Raw genomic sequence first — 20240 nt, 5'->3', positions numbered from 1 at the left:
CTCATTCCCATCTCCCCCATCTAATTCCCCCTTCCATCCAATCCCTCCCTACATCCAACCCTAAACTCAATCTATCCAACCACTCCCACATCAAACCACACCCACGCTCAACCCTTCCCAATATCATCTATCTACCTAGGTCGGTACCTATACCCATCTATTTTTCACCTCCCCCATCCTCCCTCCCCCATGTCCCATATCTCCCATGTACCCCTCCTCCTTCCCATATAATCCTCTCCCTCCCCCATATCCCATCCACCCCTTCCCAAATCCCCCATATCCATCCACCTCACCCTCTCCCCCACATCCTCCTCACCAATCCACCCCCCATCCCAATCCATCCCCCTCACCCCTTCCCATGCACCTAGGCATGTTCAAAATCCCCAAAAACAAATTGTTGCACATCGCAACGCCACCAACAATCAATCCACCACACAACCACACAACCACATATCCACACGCTCATCCTCCAACCCACTCCACCTCCGCATCCTTTACCCACTACCCTCATCCTCCACCCCACCACAAACTTCCCAGGTTCTTTTCCACCACGTCAACGAGTTCACGCCTCAAATCCATAAATACATCTACAACCGGCTCACTAAGCCATCTACATACATACATACCTATGCAATGCACGAAATGCATTAGCACGTACCTCTTCCACTGACACCAGTAAAATCACGTCGAACATGACGTAAAACTCCCTTAGGTGTGGCACGCCAGTACCAAACAACATGCATGTTAGAATTCCCATCCTCTTGTTGCACATCGTGACAGCCACCAACATTACTCAGTATATTAAACACAGTCAGACACAAAACGCCTCACACCAAAGTCATCGAAATATTTCAATCGCATCAACAATTAAATCAATATTCCTACTAACCATCGTATCCCCATTCATTACACCCATATCTATATTTCAATAGCCATCCATATTACCATACAATAGCCGTCACTAATATGACAGCAGAGAGATATAAATAACAGACCCGCAGATGCATTTCATGTGTGGATGCGGTATTTTCCATACTTTGCCAAAGAAAAGCGTCGTAAACATTCTACATCAAAACGCCCAATATAACGTCCAACACCATTTGACGCGTATAACTGGAATTGATTTTCGATGAAAGAATACATGGCTTTGATAGTTGGAAATTCAAAGACAGTAAGCGACGAAAACTCCGATTGCCACGAGTGCAAATCCAGCTGAGTTGGTCACGGCTTGACCTTCGAATTGTGCAGGTGTCGATTGTGGACCTGATGGAGACTTGGGAGTGGGAGTGGTAATGCCGCCACCAGCTCCGTTGTTGCCATTTGGATTGTTGTTTGTATTGTTGCCGGTTCCGGAATTTCCTGTTGGCCCGACCATTCTGCAAATCTTTATTAACATCTGAGGAGTATCTTCAAGTGAAAGACTTACCGGGTAGTATCTGTTCGTGATTGACTAGCAGACGCACCGCTGGCCAAAGAAGACGATGCAGCGGGTGCTGAACTTTGTTTTGATATCGCAGCGTTGGAGGGACCCATATTCAAGGCCGAGGATCCAGCAGATGCTGTTGCTTGACTTGAAGAACCCCCAGCATTCGAAGAAACCATATTAGATGCTGAAGGCCCAGCAAGTCTTGAATTTGGACCTGCGTTTGGAGCGCTAGAGAACATCGGCCCAGACAATGATGTAGCACCAGGATTCAGTCCAGACGCCGTATAAGCAGAACTCGAACTCCCTGCCATTGCGGAAGTTCTCGATGCATTAGGATTAGCAATAGGCGTACAATCCGCCGACGGCGGAAGCGGGTATTCCCCAGTCTCCATTCCATTTGCATCCATAGGATGAGCAATACAACTACTTCTATTAGCCAGCCCTTAACAGCATCACCATATTTTGCTTACTTCTTCGAGCACACAGCATCACCAGCCGTCTTATTCGACTGATAGCACGGCGCGAAATTATTCCCTTTCGGCGTGATACCAGCCGGGAACACACCTTTCAACTCATCGTTGCAGTTCATGGGCATCCCCATGCTGTTCTCGCATTGGATGAGGATGCTGCCTTTCATGGAGTTCATGAGGCAGTATGACCCGGTTGGCATGTCGTCGCAGGAGAAGAGTCCGGATGCTGCGTTGCTGTGCGATGTTAGTGTGTGTGAAATGGTTGGGGAAGGGGACGTACTATTGTACACCCTGGGCGCTGACTGCCGCTACCGAGACGGCGAGAATCAAGGTGGAATAAATCATCTTGACGAGTTTTCGTGGTTTTTGAAAGAGAGAATTCAGGGTTGAAGCAAAATCGGGATGAAATTGTATTTCAAAAAGCGAAGGATGCTGGGACCAAGATGACCAAGAACGAGGACCAAGAGTACCAAGAGGGAGCTTTATTGAACCAAACGAGTGTGTTGATGAAGCAGAAAGCATTGGACGTAAAATCTGGAAAGATGTTTGGGCGCTGTGACTAGCTTGATTGGCCCAACCGAAAGGGAAGGAACGAAGCTGTCGTTCGTGATATAGAAGGTAGCTATGACGAGGACCCTCTGAATCACCTGGGCACCTGGCGTTTGAAACTGAGTGCAGTGGAGTCAATTCCCTTCCAAATCCATTGATCTTTGCCCCGAACAGGTATTCATCCAGTTCCAGAACTCACCATGTTAGAGCAAATTTACGTCTCTTGGTCAAAATACTTACCAGGTTTCTATTTTCAGACATGGAATATAAGATGACTGCTCATCTGGTTTCTCTAGAAAACATCTAAAAGTAATTAACAATCAGTAACAAAGGGTTACTCACATTTCAAGTTGATTTGACTGAGAAAGCTAAGCGATCTGTCACCACTTAAAAATGAGATGACAAGGTGTAGCTATGTCAGTTCGAGCCCCCGAAAGGAAAAAGATCACTCTTGATTTGCAAACCAAGAAGAGGATAGATGAAAGCCACTCACGTCTTCACAATCTGTACGACAACTGGTGTACTCTAGTAGATCCGTTCCCGGTCGCACTGCTATATTACCAAATCCATGCTTCACTTTAGGGAAACGCTCTCTGCAGGCCATCAGCTCCTCATCCAAAGGCTTCATGCACTTTAAAAATACCCTACCAAGCCCGAGCAGCTGCAATTCGCGTGGATCCCAAGCCTGGGTCAGTTGTTTTCATTGCTGATAAGATTGCCGATATGATGGCTGCTGTAATGAAAGAGAAAGGAAAGTAATTGATTGGACAGATTGACTTCATAGAATTTATTGTCTAAATATCAGCTAAGTTTCTTGAACTGGTATAAGCAGGTCGAATTTGGCTGAAAATTCGAAATTATTCTTAGAATTATGTATCTGGGAAAGGTATCTGGGAAATGTTAGAAATAGCCGATCGTGGTATGTTTACAGCAGAATCCTCAATATTCGAGTAGCATAATTGCTTGTTCATATGTTGCGAAACTCGAGGAATATTTGAATAAAGCACGTTTTACTTCAGCAAACCTCTTAGTTGCACATCGGGGCAGATCCCAGCTCTCAAGAAGATTCAGGCTGTGCTAATCATCACTTCCCTTCTGCTTTTCTTTCATCTCCATAGGAGATTTTGTATATGCAACTGGATTCCGGAAATAAAATGCATATACCAATGTATCCTGGAAGCTCTCTTTTGACAGGCATCTTTCTCATTGTTTTCAAGGCAGAGAAGTGCGCCCTCTTATCCCGAAATGTTCCACTCGAAACCTTTTCGAAGCTGGACTCACCATCTATCTTGTGAGAATCATAAACCACTAAGCGAGTGCAATATGAAGGATCGCCCAAACTCTAGAGGCTGGTTTTCCCAGCGAGTTTAACCGTTCAATACTAACAGGCTATTCTTTAGGTGGATCACATTGCTAGACAATGTTCGTCCTATCCGCATGTCGATTGTTCATACTATGAAGGATAAGAATCCAGGACGCTTGAGACCTCAAAAATCTTGCAGGCGCTTCGAATTCTTGGAAAATGTGCTCTATAGAAGTAAAGAAACTAAATAGACACGATTCTACCATTTGGCATACTTACGTCCACGAACGTGATTAAAAGCTTCTATTCTTGTAGCACGGTGTGGTGCAAGGAAAAATGCACAAATATATTAATGACATGTGTGAATAGATCTTCGAAGAGATTGAGTACCCTGTCATACACGTTAGTTGAGAAAAGATAAACGATACTAGTATTCTTGTTGGATTTATTTGTCAAACTTCTTTAGCAGTTCGAGGTGGCTTATTGGAGGTGGAAGCTAGAACAAATCTTGAATTTCAAGGCTTGAACGCAAACGGTAAACCTCGGCATCGGCTGTGGCTCCATAGCGTCATGGATGCGATGTGAGGGGCATTTCGGCCAAGTGATAACAATAATAAAGCGACAGACTCTTGCTTTATCTAGCATTTTTTTCGTTTATAAATCCCAACATCTCTTTGTAATCATCGAGCTCAGTACTGATAACCAGTTGAACCCTCTGAACGAATACGTAACGGTGAAACCCCAGTCTTCGGCCGAAATATATGCACTATCTTCCGACGAGTGGATTCGATCTTAGACTTTCTGGTCGGAATTAAGATAAATCGGCAATTATCTGGCAAAACATTGCTATAGAAGTTCGGATTTTAGATAGGTGTTGAGGCTCGCTCGCGTTGTTCCTGCAGCCGCCACTACCTCATCCACTACCGTAGCAATCCGTGGATCGTCATAGGATTGCGTAGTGGATTTGTGTGTAGCGGTGGAGGAAGAATAAAAATTCTGTACCATGTCGAAACCTATAAAGCATTCTGCTCCAGCTGCTTCAAACCGTATACTCGCAATCGCAAACCAATTTTCTAACTCTTCTAACTCCGAACAAAACTCACAAACCACGAAAATGGCAGCTCCATCATACAAGTTCCAAGGATGGTTGGGACTCGACAAGAATGCTGTCGAAGGAAAGATGGAATGGCAAGAGTATGAGCCAAAGACCTGGACAGAGGATGATGTTGATATTAAGATCTCTCATTGTGGTATCTGTGGCTCGGATTTGCACACTCTCCGCTCAGGCTGGGTAAGTTCACCGTAACGTATATTCGAGAGAGGAATCTTATAATTGTTGACAGGGTCAATCGATATACCCATGCTGCGTTGGACATGAGATTGCTGGAACCGCCGTCAAGGTTGGAAAGAACGTTAAGCACATCAAGGTCGGAGACCGCGTAGGTGTCGGAGCCCAGTCCGGGTCTTGCTTGGATTGTGAGGAGTGCAGTGCTGGTCTTGAGCAACATTGTACCTCCATGGTTGGAACATACAATGGAAAGTACTCGGATGGATCAAAGTCCTATGGAGGTTACGCGGATTACTGCCGTGCGCCAGCTCATTTTGCTGTCAAGATCCCCGACGAGTTGTCTTTGGCAGAAGCTGCTCCTATGCTTTGCGGTGGTGTTACAGTATACAACCCTTTGGTGCACAACGGTGCCGGACCAGATAAACGTGTTGGAATCGTGGGTGTTGGCGGTCTCGGACATTTCGGTATCTTGTGGGCTAAGGCTCTTGGTTGCAAAGAAGTAGTTGCTATCTCGAGAACCAACAACAAGAAAGAGGATGCGATGAAGATGGGTGCCACCAAGTACATTGCTACTGAGGACGAGGGATGGGCAACGAAGAACGCAAGATCTTTGGACCTCATCGTTTCCACCGTCTCTAGCCCAAACATGCCTCTCCAGCAGTACTTCCAACTCTTGCGAACACAAGGACAGTTCATCCAGGTATGTTTTCCCTGGTGAAGTAGGGAAAGAAAATTGAACTAATACGTTTTGAAATAGGTCGGTGCTCCAGAGGACAAGATTCCAGCTTTCAGCGCCTTTGCTTTGATCGCTAAGGGATGTAAGATGGGAGGATCTGCCATCGGATCTCCAGCTGATATCGCTGCCATGTTGAAATTTGCTGTTGATAAGAAGGTCCATCCAATCATTCAAGAACGACCTCTGAAGGATGCGAACAACGCAATTGTTGACATGGAGAATGGAAAGGCCAGATACAGATACGTATTGGTTAATGAGAAGCACGCCAGCGAGCTCAAGGCTTAGAAAGGATAGTTAGAATAGAAAATATCAACTAATACAAAAAAATATACCACTTCAGAAAAAATTACCATGCGGTACTCGAATGCCTATGAAAGAGCTGCAGTTGTTTGGCCACATGCCTGCGCGCCTTCCAAGCACATCGCTATTGCTGGGACTTGTCCTTAATTGAGAATTTATGCTTCGAGGTGCAAAGTTATAAAGTCAACTCTGACAGAAAATAATTTGTTTGATCGAGATCAAAACGCAATGAAGTACAAATTAGGTGCTGACACTGGATATTAAGAAGAATAAATTCTGCCTTGAAAAGAAGGGTTTGGAATGAGGAGCTTATTGATCAAAAGCTCCATTTACGCTAAGCCTGAAAAGGTTAGTCAGCCTATCGCGACTCAAAGAAAGTGGCCGCGCCCAGATTATCCCTTCGAACCTCGTCTTGCGCGCAATTCAACCAGGCCAACCCAAGCTTCCTGATCTTGAGCCTCCAGATCTAGAATACATCAGCGTTCTATATTAATGATATTTTTATTGCTTTTATAAAGTTTGGCAGAGACTGGGCGACGCGCGCAGCGCATCTGGCGGAGGCGACAACCCATCAACTTTGCCCTTTGACTCTTCCACTTCTCCTCGATCCCATCGCGAACGCAGTCCGCAAACTATATAAACCAGTCGAAATACAATATGGCAGAATATGAGGAAGCCTACGAGTACGATGATTATGAGGAAGAGGATGCAGGAATCACGGCCGAGGACTGCTGGGCAGTCATATCGTCATTTTTCGAGTCCAAAGGTCTGGTCTCGCAGCAGTTGGATTCCTTTGACGAATTCGTTTCTACGACCATGCAGGAGTTGGTGGAGGAAAACTCTCAACTCACCCTCGACCAGAATAATCCGCCATCCTCGGATGACAATCCGATCGCCCTTCGACGATATGAAATTAAATTCGGAACAGTCTTGTTATCACGACCTGCCATGACCGAAGGAGATGGCACCACGGCTGTCATGTTGCCACAGGAAGCCCGTCTACGAAACCTGACCTACTCGAGTCCACTCTACCTCGAAATGACGAAGAAGGTCTCGGTAGCAGTCGAGCGCCCAGTCTCTCTGAATGAGATGGATGAGGAGCAACTAGCAGAACATCACAGAACTGGAGAATTTCCAACAAGGCTTCTTTGGGAGGATGAAGATTCGGGACAGGAGATTACAGCCGCTGGTGATAAGCAGGATAAGATAGACAGAGTTTATATCGGGAAGCTCCCAATCATGCTCAAGTCTAAATACTGTATTCTCAAGGATCTCGACGAAGACGAACTTTATGGTTGGAACGAATGCCCGTACGATCAGGGAGGCTACTTTGTTATCAACGGAAGTGAAAAAGTCTTGATTGCTCAGGAGCGCAGTGCAGCCAACATCGTCCAGGTTTTCAAAAAGCCCCTTCCCAGTCCAACTCCTTATATCGCAGAGATTCGAAGCGCCCTGGAAAAGGGATCCCGACTCATTTCTTCGATGACCATCAAGCTTTTCGCAAAAGGCGATGGCCAGAGAGGTGGTTTCGGCCAGACGATCAAGTCTACTCTTCCTTACGTCAAAAGCGATATTCCTATCGCAGTGGTGTTCCGAGCTCTCGGTGTTGTTTCTGATGAGGATATTCTAAACCACATCTGCTACGACCGAAGCGATACACAAATGTTGGAAATGCTTAAGCCATGTATAGAAGAGGCTTTTGTCATCCAAGATCGTGAGGTTGCATTGGACTTTATTGGGAAGCGTGGTAATAGCAATACTTTGACGCGTGACAAGCGTGTCAGACATGCTCGTGATATCATGCAGAAAGAGCTGTTGCCTCATATTTCACAAAAGGAGGGCAGTGAAACCCGAAAAGCATTCTTCTTGGGCTACATGGTTCACAAGATGTTGCAGTGTGCTCTAGGACGGCGAGAATGCGATGATCGAGATCACTTTGGAAAGAAGCGTCTGGATCTTGCTGGTCCCCTGCTCGCAAAGCTCTTCCGCAATCTCTTTAAGAGACTGACGGGGGATGTTTACAAGTATCTACAACGATGTGTTGAGAACAACCGAGAGTTCAATTTGACACTTGGAGTGAAATCCACCACATTGACGAACGGACTCAAATACTCGTTAGCTACTGGTAACTGGGGAGATCAGAAGAAAGCTGCACAATCGACTGCTGGTGTATCTCAGGTGCTCAATCGCTACACCTTTGCGTCTACACTGTCACATTTACGTCGTACCAACACTCCTATAGGACGTGATGGAAAGATCGCAAAACCTCGGCAGTTACACAACACTCACTGGGGTTTGGTCTGCCCGGCTGAAACCCCTGAAGGTCAAGCTTGTGGACTTGTCAAGAATTTGGCTCTGATGTGTTATGTCACTGTTGGTACTCCCAGTGATCCGATTATCGAGTTCATGATTCAACGTAACATGGAAGTCTTGGAAGAATACGAGCCGTTGCGCTCGCCCAATGCTACCAAAGTGTTTGTCAATGGAGTGTGGGTTGGGGTCCATCGTGACCCAGCTCATTTGGTTCGTACCGTGCAGCACCTTCGTCGGTCTCACTTGATTTCACACGAAGTATCTTTGATCCGAGATATTCGAGACAGAGAGTTCAAGATCTTCACAGATGCAGGCAGAGTGTGTCGGCCCCTTTTCGTCATCGATAACGATGTCGACAGCCAGAATAAGGGCAATTTAGTTTTAAACAAAGATCACGTAAGAAGACTGGAAGAGGATCAACTCATGCCAGCCAATATGGATCTGGAACAAAAGGCAGAAGCTGGGTATTTTGGTTTCCAAGGGCTTATCAATGCCGGTGTGGTTGAGTACCTAGATGCCGAAGAAGAGGAGACCGTCATGATCGTCATGACGCCAGAAGATTTGGATATATCTCGTCAACTGCAAGCTGGTTACGCGCTTCGGCCAGACGAGAGTGGAGATCTGAACAAGCGTGTCAAGGCGCCTATGAAACCTACGGCGCACATTTGGACGCATTGTGAGATCCATCCAAGTATGATTCTGGGTATTTGTGCGAGCATTATTCCCTTCCCGGATCACAATCAGGTATGCATGCAAACGTGGGCACTTTCTAGTTGTCCCATCACTGACAGATTTAGTCTCCTCGTAATACTTATCAGTCTGCTATGGGTAAGCAAGCTATGGGTGTTTTCCTCACTAACTTCGACGTACGTATGGATACCATGGCAAATATCCTCTACTATCCTCAGAAGCCGCTTGCAACAACCCGTTCAATGGAGTTCCTCAAATTCCGTGAACTTCCTGCTGGACAAAACGCCATTGTAGCTATCGCTTGTTACTCTGGTTATAACCAAGAAGATTCCGTCATTATGAACCAGAGCAGTATTGATCGTGGACTCTTCCGAAGTCTGTTCTACCGTGCATACACCGACCAGGAGAAGCGAATTGGTATGAATGTTGTGGAGCAATTTGAGAAGCCATTCCGCTCTGATACACTCAAGCTTAAGCACGGTACATATGATAAGCTTGATGATGATGGAATCGTTGCCCCAGGTGTTCGTGTCTCCGGAGAAGACATAATTATTGGAAAGACAGCGCCAATGGCACCTGACGCAGAGGAACTCGGACAACGTACAAAAGCTCACACAAAGCGTGATGCTTCCACCCCGTTGCGAAGTACCGAAAATGGTATTGTTGATCAAGTGCTGATTACAACCAATGCTGAAGGTCTTCGCTTCGTCAAGGTTCGCATGCGTACAACGAAGATTCCACAGATTGGTGACAAGTTTGCTTCCCGTCACGGGCAGAAGGGTACAATCGGTATCACCTATAGAATGGAGGATATGCCTTTCACAAGCCAGGGTATAGTTCCAGATCTAATTATCAACCCCCACGCCATTCCGTCGCGTATGACTATTGCTCATTTGATCGAGTGTCAACTGAGTAAGGTCTCAACCCTCCGTGGTCTGGAGGGTGATGCAACTCCCTTCACCGAAGTCACCGTTGATTCCGTGTCAAAACTGTTGCGTGATCATGGGTACCAGTCTCGAGGGTTTGAAATCATGTATCATGGACATACGGGAAGAAAGATGATGGCCCAAGTCTTCCTTGGACCAACCTATTACCAACGTCTTCGTCACATGGTCGATGATAAGATCCACGCTCGTGCGAGAGGACCGGTACAGATCTTAACAAGACAGCCAGTGGAAGGTCGTGCGAGAGATGGTGGACTGCGTTTCGGAGAGATGGAACGTGATTGCATGATTTCTCACGGAGCTGCTGCTTTCTTGAAAGAGAGATTGTTCGAAGTTTCTGACGCTTTCCGCGTGCATCTTTGCGATATCTGTGGGCTAATGACCCCTATTGCGTAAGACCCTTTTCCTCTCACTTTAATGTTCCTACAGATCACTAACATTGTTACAGAAAGCTTCAATCTCAGAACTTCGAATGCCGATCTTGTAAAAACAAAACAAGAATCTCTCAAATCCATATTCCATATGCCGCTAAGCTACTTTTCCAAGAGTTGGCATCAATGAATATTGCTGCAAGAATGTTCACCGAGAGGTCTGGGATTTCAGTGCGTTAAGCAATGAATGGAATCAAATTGTAACAAATCGGGAAGGGAAAAGAGGGCGTGGTAGCATGTTTGCATAGGGACGGCGTTTGGGAGGGAAAGAGACTGCAGACTCCCAAAAACTGGGTGGGCGAAGTCTTGTGCATCTGATTTGCGCTTGCAGATCTGAAAACATTCCAGGGTACCTGGTTCTTATTTGGGATGCGTTTACTTGACCCTGTAACATTTAGATCTGCTTGGGGGGTAGAGATCACAGCGAGTTGGTGAAAACTTATGAGAGTAATGCAGAGAAGTGATTCTCGAAATTGTCCTTTCGTGCGCCTCTTTCCGTGATAAAATCAAGCACAAGATGCCAGAAGATTGTCCCTAATCAACGCCATCGTGCTCTAAAATCCCGAATGTTCGCCTCTCTATATGCATTCGGACATCCCAAGTATAATACACTATCGTACATCCTTGAAGAGTCGCTCGTCCTCGCCGATATCGTACAATTCCCTTCCCCCCAATTCTCATCCTCTTTACTCCAACTCGACAGCCGAACGACCCAGCTACTGTCAAGGCGTTTTTTCAGGGACTTCCGTACTATCATGGACACTTTGAATCTTCTTATATTCCTCCTCCATCGCTCTCTGCATCTCAAAATCGAGCTGGCGTTCGCGTTTCGCCGCCTGGTTCTGCATGTCGCGAACGACTCCTGCGTGCATAGCCTACAGTATAATTAGCTCACGAAGTTTACTTTGCTAATCGGATTTCTCAAAAGCTTTGGATCTATGACTTACAGTCTTCTCCGCCCGCTGGGAGTAATGCACGAAGAATACTGTGCTGGCTGCGAAGAGAGATGTCCCTGCGAGGGTGAGTTTCGCGGCGCGCGACATTTCAAGCCAATGCTAGAGTAGAAGTTCGAGTAAATTATTAGAGATTGGAGGATTCAATTCTCGTTCTGAGCTGCTCGTCCATAAATAATTTGGAGGGGCGAGGTCGACAAAGCTCCAGGCGCGGAAGCGAGCAGGGATCATTCAAGAGCTTCCTGCTGCGAGCTGGTCGGTCGTACGTAGAGCTTAGCTTGCGACAAGATTCTTGACCACGACACGATAACAATCCTTTTACACCCCACGACTTCTCTTCCGCCTTTGGAGATTTCTGTTTTCGTGATATACAGGTTGTGCTAGAAGGTTGGGATTAGGATTCGTTTGATTGTCAAGATGGTTAGTGGGCCTGGGTCTTGGTGGGATGGGCTTGTGGATGATTGTTTGCTAATGTGCTGTGAGGATAGTCGGCTCAGAATTCGGCGGGTATCCAGACGCTGCTTGATGTAGGTTTTGTCTCTGCGGGGTTGGGGGGGGGGGGGGGTGGGGGGGGGTTAGGATTGGGGGACGGAGGGCATTTCGAGGGGAGCTGAGCTTGAGAGAGGGTTGCTGATTTGTTATAGGCGGAGAGAGAAGCTCAGAAGATTGTTCAGCGAGGTAAGAGATGTCATGAGGGAATTCAAAGAGTGCGGATGGCTAATATATCTGTGTTGTCTAGCTAGAGAATGTAAGAAACCCGCCTTTCGATCGTATGCCCCACGACACCCTGCGAGACGACCTGACTCACGAAACGAGGCCCATTGCTGACGGAGTGGAGTATAGACCGCACAAAGCGAGTAAAGGAAGCAAGAGACGAAGCCAAGAAAGAAATCGACGACTACAAGAAGTCAAAGGATGACGAGTTCAAGAAGTTTGAGGCTGAAGTATGTACTCAGATATAAAGCCATCAACACCGCAGCACAGTATACCAGATACTAATGAATCATTACAGCACACAAGCGGCAACAAGAAAGCTGAAGAAGATGCTTCGAAAGATGCTGAGGTCAAGATAAAGGAGATTCAACAGGCAGGGAAGAAAGGCCAAGATCAAGTCGTGAAGGATCTGTTGAAGGCTGTCTTTGATATTACTCCTATCGTCCCAGAGCGTATTGAGGTGCCCAAATAGATGGCTGAATTCGGGAAGGCAGGTGATATTCGTGGAGTGGAATTCGGAACGTGGTAGATGGTATACTTGTTGCTACTGCTTTTGAGAGCGGCTGGTGAAGGCTGGCGAGGACATAAGAAGACATGTGTATAGAAGAAGCTGCAATGCTATGAGATATCCCATGTCTTGCCTTCAAAGTTGATCATCCAGAAGACATTGGGTTCCTCTCTTATTATGAGAGGCTGAGTATAACCGTTTGTGTTTTGATATTGATTCTGATCATGGAGCAGTATTTGGCGATTAGTACCAAAAATAACAGATATTGAGTAGTCCTGTATGAGGCACTATTTATTAATTCTAAAGCATTGTCTCTGTACTGTTCTCCATACTAAGTGGTCATTTACCAGCAAAGCAGCCTGATTGGTCAAGATGAGGCTGTTTTTGATTGACAGGGGTAACCGATCTGGCACGGGTAATTTTTGAAATACGTCACTCTTTGTATCGCGACTTCCAAAGCTGTTGGATCTTCAAACTTTCACAATGGCACAATCATCACCATCGTCCCTCCCACAGAACCAATGTGTCCCGGCCTGCGATGACAATACTGGTCGCCCGAGCGGCGCGTACGAGATGGCCTCGACAATCTCCAAACCTATGCTTGCAGAATGCAATGCGCTCCCATCCACATACATTCTCTACCTGTATAGCTAGACACGAACAACAAAACGAAACAAAGAAAGAGAGTAATCATAGTGATGCGCGGATAAACGAGCTTGGGAGGACGATTGAGAATGATTTCGCGTCTATCAGGGAGAAATATGGTACTCTCCTCTGGTCAAGTATACCTACCAAATATTAACATGCAATAGCCACTCCCAAAAACCCCATTGTACTGGCCCACGGCCTCCTTGGATTCGACGAGCTGCGGTTAGGAGGAAGATATTTCAGAGGAGTCCAATACTGGCGGGGAATCACCGATGCCCTCCGCGCAAACGGCATTGAAGTCATCATTGCCTCCGTTCCACCATCCTCAAGCATCGAAGAACGAGCCGCGAAATTGTGCAAGGATATCGAAGAGAAGGCAGATGGAAAGAGCGTGAACATCATCGCACATAGTATGGGAGGTCTGGATTCAAGATACATGATTTCTCGACTGCGACCCGACAATGTGAATGTCCTCTCGCTCACCACCATCGCTTCGCCGCATCGAGGCTCGTATTTCGCGGACTTCTTAATCGAGGAGATTGGACCGAATGTGTTGCCAAAATTGTATAATTTCTTTAATGGCCACGGGATTAGTACGGGGGCGTTCAGTCAGTTGACGCAGAAATATATGCAGGAGGAGTTCAACCCGAAGACCCCTGATGTTAGAGGTGTACAATATTTTTCTTATGGGGCGACGGTGGAACCGGGGATGTTTAGTCCGTTTAGACAATCGCATGCTATTGTTGAGAGAAAGGAGGGTCCTAATGATGGGCTGGTCAGTATTCATAGTGCTCAATGGGGGACTTATAAGGGAACTTTGATGAATGTTAGTCATTTGGATCTTATCAATTGGACGAATAGACTGCGGTTCTGGCTATGGAGGTTGGTTGGGATCGAGAGGAAGTAAGTCTAGGTTCTTCAAGGGGCAGTATACAAGTGCTGACTCTATGCAGGTTCAACGCTATTGCATTCTATCTCGACATAGCTGATATGCTGGCGAAGGAGGATCTCTGAGACTCAGATGTCATGCTGCTTTCACAATTATCTCGCGTGCGCAGCTGCCCAGAACAAGTCCATTGTAGAGTGAGACTCTTCTTGCGAGATTGTCCGAGTTTGAAGGTCAATTGATCAAAGTCTAGAGTTGCACCAGCTATTGCGTTCTCTCATCAAGCATCAAGATTAATGAAAACCAATTACGATTGAGCTTAGGGCAAGAATAAAAAAATTGTATGGATGTGGAACCTTTAACAAATCAGAGCAGAGGGCACTTATATCAATTTGGCCAATTTCATCTGCTAGCCCACGATTCTAATATCACCGGTACGCCTCCAAAAGCGACTATTGAGGTTACAACCCCTATATTTAACACCCTCTCTTCTCCAAAGGGTTCAATTCTCCCACGGAATTACTGACGCAAAGTCTTATGTTGGGTGTTCTCGTTGCTTAGGAGCCGTATAACCTCACCGTCTCCGTTACAAACTCGCTCTTCCTCAAATCACAGTCCCACGATACGTGATGCGTGGAGTTCCAGGCACGTATCCGGCGTAACTGCATGATTCCGCGATCCAAGCGACCTCTCTATGAGAGGTCATCCTTCTCGCCTCGTTTTCAATAGCTAGTCTGAGCTGCAAAGTTGGAGCTGAAGATCAGCTACTCGGCCATTCCATGGCTATGCAGCTCTTAATAATTTATCGGTCTTCGTTGGGGAATGAATGAGCTGTCATGGATGTCCAAGCATAATATCTTCGGGGAAGATATTTGTCACAGTGCTCAGCTTAATACACAGGACTCAAATTGGACAAGGTACGTACAATCTCATTACCCCACTTTGCGAGCAGATTGCATCAGTGGTTACAGAAGTGGTACAAACGCACAGTAATGTTGGCTCTTGCCTGTGTATTCCCAAGAGTTGGCTATCTACATCTAAATCGTTAATCATTCCCAATGGCTATGGAGAGCAGCGTAAGTTATGTTACGATCTTGTGTAACCTTCAAAACAGAGAGGTGGAGTGCCCTTATCTATAAATAACCATGCCGTCTCCATGATCTGCATGAGGATATTTATGGCCCCCAATTCCTACCGTCTCTGGTACAGAATGAGGTCCTCCAACGCTCATCGTTACAGCCGCTGTAGGCACAGCACAAGCGAATAAGCCGCATGATCCGTCACAATGCAATTCGTATGGACTCTCCAGACTTCCCATCGTTCCGTTTCATCTTCCACAATCTTTTCCATCATCATGTAATTGATCTTCGCAAATCTCGCCATGGCAGCTCCTCAAGTACCGCACCGCTACCTCTATAGCTATCAACCTCTCCAAACCCCACGTGAATTTCGGTTGATAAGATTCCGGGATTTTCTTCACAATGAGCTTTGCGAGCTTGAAATATTCGATATCGACACGGCTCCACCGTTTTCGGCTCTGTCATATACTTGGGGAGCTCCGTTGAGTACAGCAAAGTCGGTAGAGGAATACGGTCCAGAAACTTCCAAGATACTCATCATCGAAACTGCGACCGGGCACAAGCAATTGTCAGTGCTGAAGAATTTGTACGAAGGACTTTGTCAGTTAACAAGATCGAACGCCCCAAAATATCTCTGGGTAGACGCCATTTGTATCAATCAGCAAGATGTCGAAGAGCGATGTTCTCAGGTAACGCTTATGGGCGCGGTTTATAGCTTCTGTCAGGAAGTTATAGTTTGGCTCGGCAAAGACGAGAGTAACCTGAAACATTTCAAGTACCTTCACGAACAGTTCCTTCCTGCGCTTTGGCAGTACGGAGAACAACACGGGACAGACTTGATTCTAAAATCCAATTGGACGCTTGATCTCGTCCATGAGAGACTAAAACTTGATACAAGAAAATATTGGAACGGGTATGCCAGGTTCTATGATGAACGTCGCTGGTTTTCGAGGGCTTGGGTTTTACAAGAACTTACACTGGCTCGCAATGTGACTGTTCTTGCTGGGACCTCGAAGCTGGACTGGGATGAAATGTCAGCTCTGGCGAACATCATGTCGATGAATGGATTGGGGTTACTACTGCAAAAGTCATTACCTCCTTCGAAGAGAAACAATCGACAAATCATAGGCTTTGAGTGCTTGAGACTTCATACCTTTAGATCTCTGTATCAACAGCTCGCACCGCCAAAACTCTTGAGTGCTCGTCCATCGCGAGCATCGACCATGCAAAGCTTAGCATCAGTCGAATCGAACACCTCGCTCACAGAAAGCATAGTGTCTCTCACGGTCACAGACATTTCATCAATGAAGAAAAAAGGATATCAACTCGCCAAATCACTACGAGAATCATCCAGCAAGAACGTCGAACCAATCACAAAGCTCTTCGCATCGTCCCGGTCGCCGAAATTGCATTCCTGGGATTCAATGAGAAATTGGAGTTCTGGGCTAATCTCGAAATTTAACTACGTCTATAATTCTCGAGCGAACAACCATAGGGCCGATGCCACGGGTTTTAGTCAGTGGACTACGGCGCTGATTGACAACTTGATTCCAAGCGACGATCCTATCGATAGATGGAATACCGTATTTCTGTGTTGTTGCCAATGGGTTCGCTACTTTGAAGCCACCAAATTGCACGACAAGATCTACGGTGTCCTCGGTATCATCGACATGCTTCGGCCGCCAGACGTAGCTCCACCTATATATCCTGATTACAACAAATCCGTTGAAGAAATATACACGAGCATTGCGTTTTACTTTGCTCGCCATCTGCCACATCTTACCATTTTGAGCTGTGTTCAAGATAAACATTCGAGGACGCTCAAGGGCTTACCATCTTGGGTTCCGGATTTTGCAGCTCTTTCGAATGAGGATTTGTCGTTCACGGCAACGGCAAATTGGAATGCTTCGAAGGCGGGACCGTGTCAGTCGTATGAGCGGAAATTGCTGGGGACTACGCTTGAGTAAGTATCAATTGCGCCTTGTTTTTTCTGCCAGTGCTTTGCAATATTAAGGAGACAGCTTGCAAGGACAATGTTGTCAAAATACGGATTTTATCACTCCTTCCTCGATTGGTATATTCAATCTCTTTTGTAGAGAAATTAATGTATACTTACTCCAGAAAATTGGGTAATTATAGCTTTTGGGCAAAGTCTCGTTACCCTCTTGGAAGGAGGTGTCCCACCAGTGCGTTAGAAGTCTGACGGAACACCTCCTTATAGTGGGGTAACGATAAATTTTATCTCCGATCTCTATTTGCTCAATTTGATTGAGTAAGCATACTATATTACGTCTCTAACTAGGAGTAAATATGTTTATTGAGGAGCGTTGGAATGTTGGTTTTCAAACATTATTGAACTTGGGATATTTTGGAGGGTGTCTCATCAGACTTACAACGCACTGGTATCATCCAATTTGTATCATGGCAACGAGTCGCTAATATTTTTAACTACAGACTCCGTGGAGCATGCTTTGATGTGATTGAAAGCACAGTATCCGTTTTTGTCCCGCCAGACTGGGCTGGTGATGGCTCTCACGTACCAGATGGCACAGTCATGTCTAGTCATATTCTAGGGCATTTTGAAAAGATCATCAGGTTCATTTGTGAAGAGGATAAGCCGTGGCCATACAAACGATCCAGGCTAGAAGTTTTGGTCGCTACGTTAGTCGCTGGTCAATTAGGTGCCCAACCTGTGAAGAACGAAATCCCCAGTGAGGAAGAAGAAGACTCATACTTCCCGACTTTCCTTCCGACAGAAGCTCCTACATCTGAGCCAACGACCGTCGAATCCGGTCTAGGCCTGAACATAAAATCTCTAACCCCAGATTGGACATCTAAATCCTTCCACCGCCGCGGAAAATCTCAAACCTCACCAGTAACCCCAAGCCCCTCACAATTCCTCACCAACCGCGAGAAATCAACCTCCTACTCCAGTCTCACAGCCTCCCCCGAACAAACCACCCTCAGCCCCAACCCAAACTCCCTCCGAACAACAAGAAAACGCACCCACTCCCTCAACACCACCGAGTCCTTCCCCTACGACAAAGCCATCTTCCAATTCCGCATGTGGGTCCTCTGCATGCTCATCGCCGGCACCCTCTCCCCCACCACTGCGGCCTCCGTAACCTCCACCCTCGCCGCGATATCTCATCTCAGCTCCCTCTGTCCGCCCTCCCTCGGCCACCTCCCCACCCAAGCCGAAGTCTCAGCCGCGTCAGCCGCCGCAAAGGGCACGCCGAAGATGAGCGCCATGTTCCAGGGGCTGGAACACGCGACGGGCGTGGGGGATTTTGCGAACGGCCAGTTTAGCGAGTTTGATGCTAGATGGGGCGTTACGCAGGGACGGTTGCGGATGTTTAGGACGAGGGGAGGGTACCTTGGGATGGGGCCTGTGAGTGCGGGGGTGGGTGATGAGGTTTGGGTGCTGGGGGATGCGAGGGTGCCGTTTGTGTTGAGGGAGGTGGAGGGGGGAAGGGAGTTGGTGGGGGAGACGTATTTGTATGGGTGTATGCATGGGGAGATGATGACGGGGGAGGTGGTGGGGAGGGTTGGGAGTGTGTTTTTGGTGTGAGTTTGGGGGTGGAGGTGTTTGGGGTAGTTTTGGAAAAGTGTGAATGGTACCGGTGATTTGGCTTGGTTTCTGTCTATGATGGGTGGTAACTTGGGGGTGGCTTTCCAAAAGTAGGAGTTTTACCTATGAGGACTAAGTAACTGTGTGTGAATTATGAGAAAATAATGGCCCAGTTAACAAACGTGGCTATAATCACGTTGGATTTAAATGAGTCTGGGTCCAATTAACAATAACCTGAGTTTATTGAGCTGTGTACAAAAGACACGTCAGGAAATCAGTACGATCTACCCGTTACGCTATGGGTCCGGCTAGTTTTACAGGAGTTCAGAAGTTCTGACAGCTACCCTAAACCTTCACTGGCCGTCACCGACGATATCTCACCATAACCCCGCAACCCCAGGCAGTAACCAGCACTCGATTCAGCCCAAGAAACTACATACCAAGCAAGGAAGCACTTTCTGGACCCTATTATGACCCCGTCAAGTGTGCCACATGGCCAAACTCGGGAAACTTTCCTTCGATACCTATTTCTCTGCCCAAGTATAGCTACCAGTGCCGAATTCTCTAGGATCACGTCCACACAAGGCGGGAATACTGGCTGCTACTGGCCTCTTTGCGCATCTAGCGCCGCCAACTAAACGGCGCAGGCACCAGAAGTCCAACGCCCGTGCGACACCGCATGTTCCCTATAGGTACTAGGGCATACTTGTCGAGTCTTCCCACCTTTTAAAAACGTCAGCAGCATCCTGGCCATGTAAAATTACCCTGCTAGACCTATTTTTATAGAATTGGAATCTCGAGGATCACGTATGGACACGCCCCCAAAACCCCAACCCCAGGGAAATGGCCACACGGTCTACTTCTTTGGACGCGAAAATCCTAGGTGTGTTCCGGTGTTGTTTTCGTGCCAATAAATGGCAATTGAGCTTTGAAAGTAGAGTATTCGTGAAGTGATATCGTGATTTTGCTTTTGGTCGTCTCGCTTAGCAAGAGAGATCCAGGGGAGACGGGGACTTCGGCGGGATATCGCGCAGGAAAGTAGCCGCATAATTATAATAGGAGCGCCTGCCAAGAAGTATTTGGCAGGTGAAAAACACATTTGCTACTTTCTTGTGCCTATTATTATATTAGGAGGTATGAGCAAGCACATCAAACCGAGTATGCAAAAGAACCAAGAATCAAGCCCCAAGGATCCGGGGAGCAATCAGATATATACCCAGAGTCGGCTATAATCCAAGCTACACTTTTGCCTAGCCCAACTCCCATCTACACCCCAAGCCACCATAATATTTCCCCATTCTCGCGATCGTACTCGGAACACTCCCGCCAACCCGACTTCATCGCAAAATAAGCCGCAAATGACAATCCACACCTTACCTACCAGCCCATCGGCATCCAACGGTCAAAATCCACCTCCCTCCAAATCTCCAA

General features: G+C 46.7%; 7 protein-coding genes across 7 annotated transcripts; 5 read left to right on the top strand and 2 right to left on the bottom strand.

Annotated features, from left to right (window-relative positions):
* Positions 1-1162: 1162 nt before the first annotated feature.
* On the bottom strand, positions 1163-2241 carry GLAREA_10414 (uncharacterized protein; the record flags this gene model as incomplete). The annotated part of the gene is made up of 4 exons (XM_008080464.1): positions 1163-1376; positions 1427-1849; positions 1897-2130; positions 2177-2241. 4 exons carry the CDS (start codon positions 2239-2241, stop codon positions 1163-1165), a joined length of 936 nt encoding a protein of 311 aa, XP_008078655.1.
* A 2621-nt stretch (positions 2242-4862) lies between these two features.
* On the top strand, positions 4863-6057 carry GLAREA_10413 (GroES-like protein; the record flags this gene model as incomplete). The annotated part of the gene is made up of 3 exons (XM_008080463.1): positions 4863-5039; positions 5092-5736; positions 5794-6057. The coding sequence occupies 3 exons, from the start codon at positions 4863-4865 to the stop codon at positions 6055-6057; spliced, it is 1086 nt and encodes a 361-aa protein (XP_008078654.1).
* A 672-nt stretch (positions 6058-6729) lies between these two features.
* On the top strand, positions 6730-10630 carry GLAREA_10412 (beta and beta-prime subunits of DNA dependent RNA-polymerase; the record flags this gene model as incomplete). The annotated part of the gene is made up of 3 exons (XM_008080462.1): positions 6730-9129; positions 9183-10411; positions 10468-10630. The coding sequence occupies 3 exons, from the start codon at positions 6730-6732 to the stop codon at positions 10628-10630; spliced, it is 3792 nt and encodes a 1263-aa protein (XP_008078653.1).
* A 542-nt stretch (positions 10631-11172) lies between these two features.
* GLAREA_10411 (uncharacterized protein) lies at positions 11173-11493 on the bottom strand (the record flags this gene model as incomplete). Its single annotated transcript, XM_008080461.1, has 2 exons — positions 11173-11325; positions 11398-11493. 2 exons carry the CDS (start codon positions 11491-11493, stop codon positions 11173-11175), a joined length of 249 nt encoding a protein of 82 aa, XP_008078652.1.
* Positions 11494-11820: 327 nt separating this feature from the next.
* Positions 11821-12589, top strand: GLAREA_10410 (uncharacterized protein; the record flags this gene model as incomplete). The annotated part of the gene is made up of 5 exons (XM_008080460.1): positions 11821-11823; positions 11892-11930; positions 12048-12081; positions 12247-12347; positions 12416-12589. 5 exons carry the CDS (start codon positions 11821-11823, stop codon positions 12587-12589), a joined length of 351 nt encoding a protein of 116 aa, XP_008078651.1.
* Positions 12590-13108: 519 nt separating this feature from the next.
* Positions 13109-14287, top strand: GLAREA_10409 (alpha/beta-Hydrolase; the record flags this gene model as incomplete). The annotated part of the gene is made up of 4 exons (XM_008080459.1): positions 13109-13269; positions 13322-13389; positions 13438-14176; positions 14227-14287. 4 exons carry the CDS (start codon positions 13109-13111, stop codon positions 14285-14287), a joined length of 1029 nt encoding a protein of 342 aa, XP_008078650.1.
* A 1253-nt stretch (positions 14288-15540) lies between these two features.
* GLAREA_10408 (uncharacterized protein) lies at positions 15541-18809 on the top strand (the record flags this gene model as incomplete). The annotated part of the gene is made up of 2 exons (XM_008080458.1): positions 15541-17201; positions 17693-18809. The coding sequence occupies 2 exons, from the start codon at positions 15541-15543 to the stop codon at positions 18807-18809; spliced, it is 2778 nt and encodes a 925-aa protein (XP_008078649.1).
* Positions 18810-20240: the final 1431 nt, after the last annotated feature.

The sequence above is a fragment of the Glarea lozoyensis genome (genome assembly GCF_000409485.1).
Source record: "Glarea lozoyensis ATCC 20868 chromosome Unknown GLAREA13, whole genome shotgun sequence".
NCBI lineage: Eukaryota > Fungi > Ascomycota > Leotiomycetes > Helotiales > Helotiaceae > Glarea > Glarea lozoyensis.
This window is presented reverse-complemented; position numbering and strand designations above follow the sequence as displayed.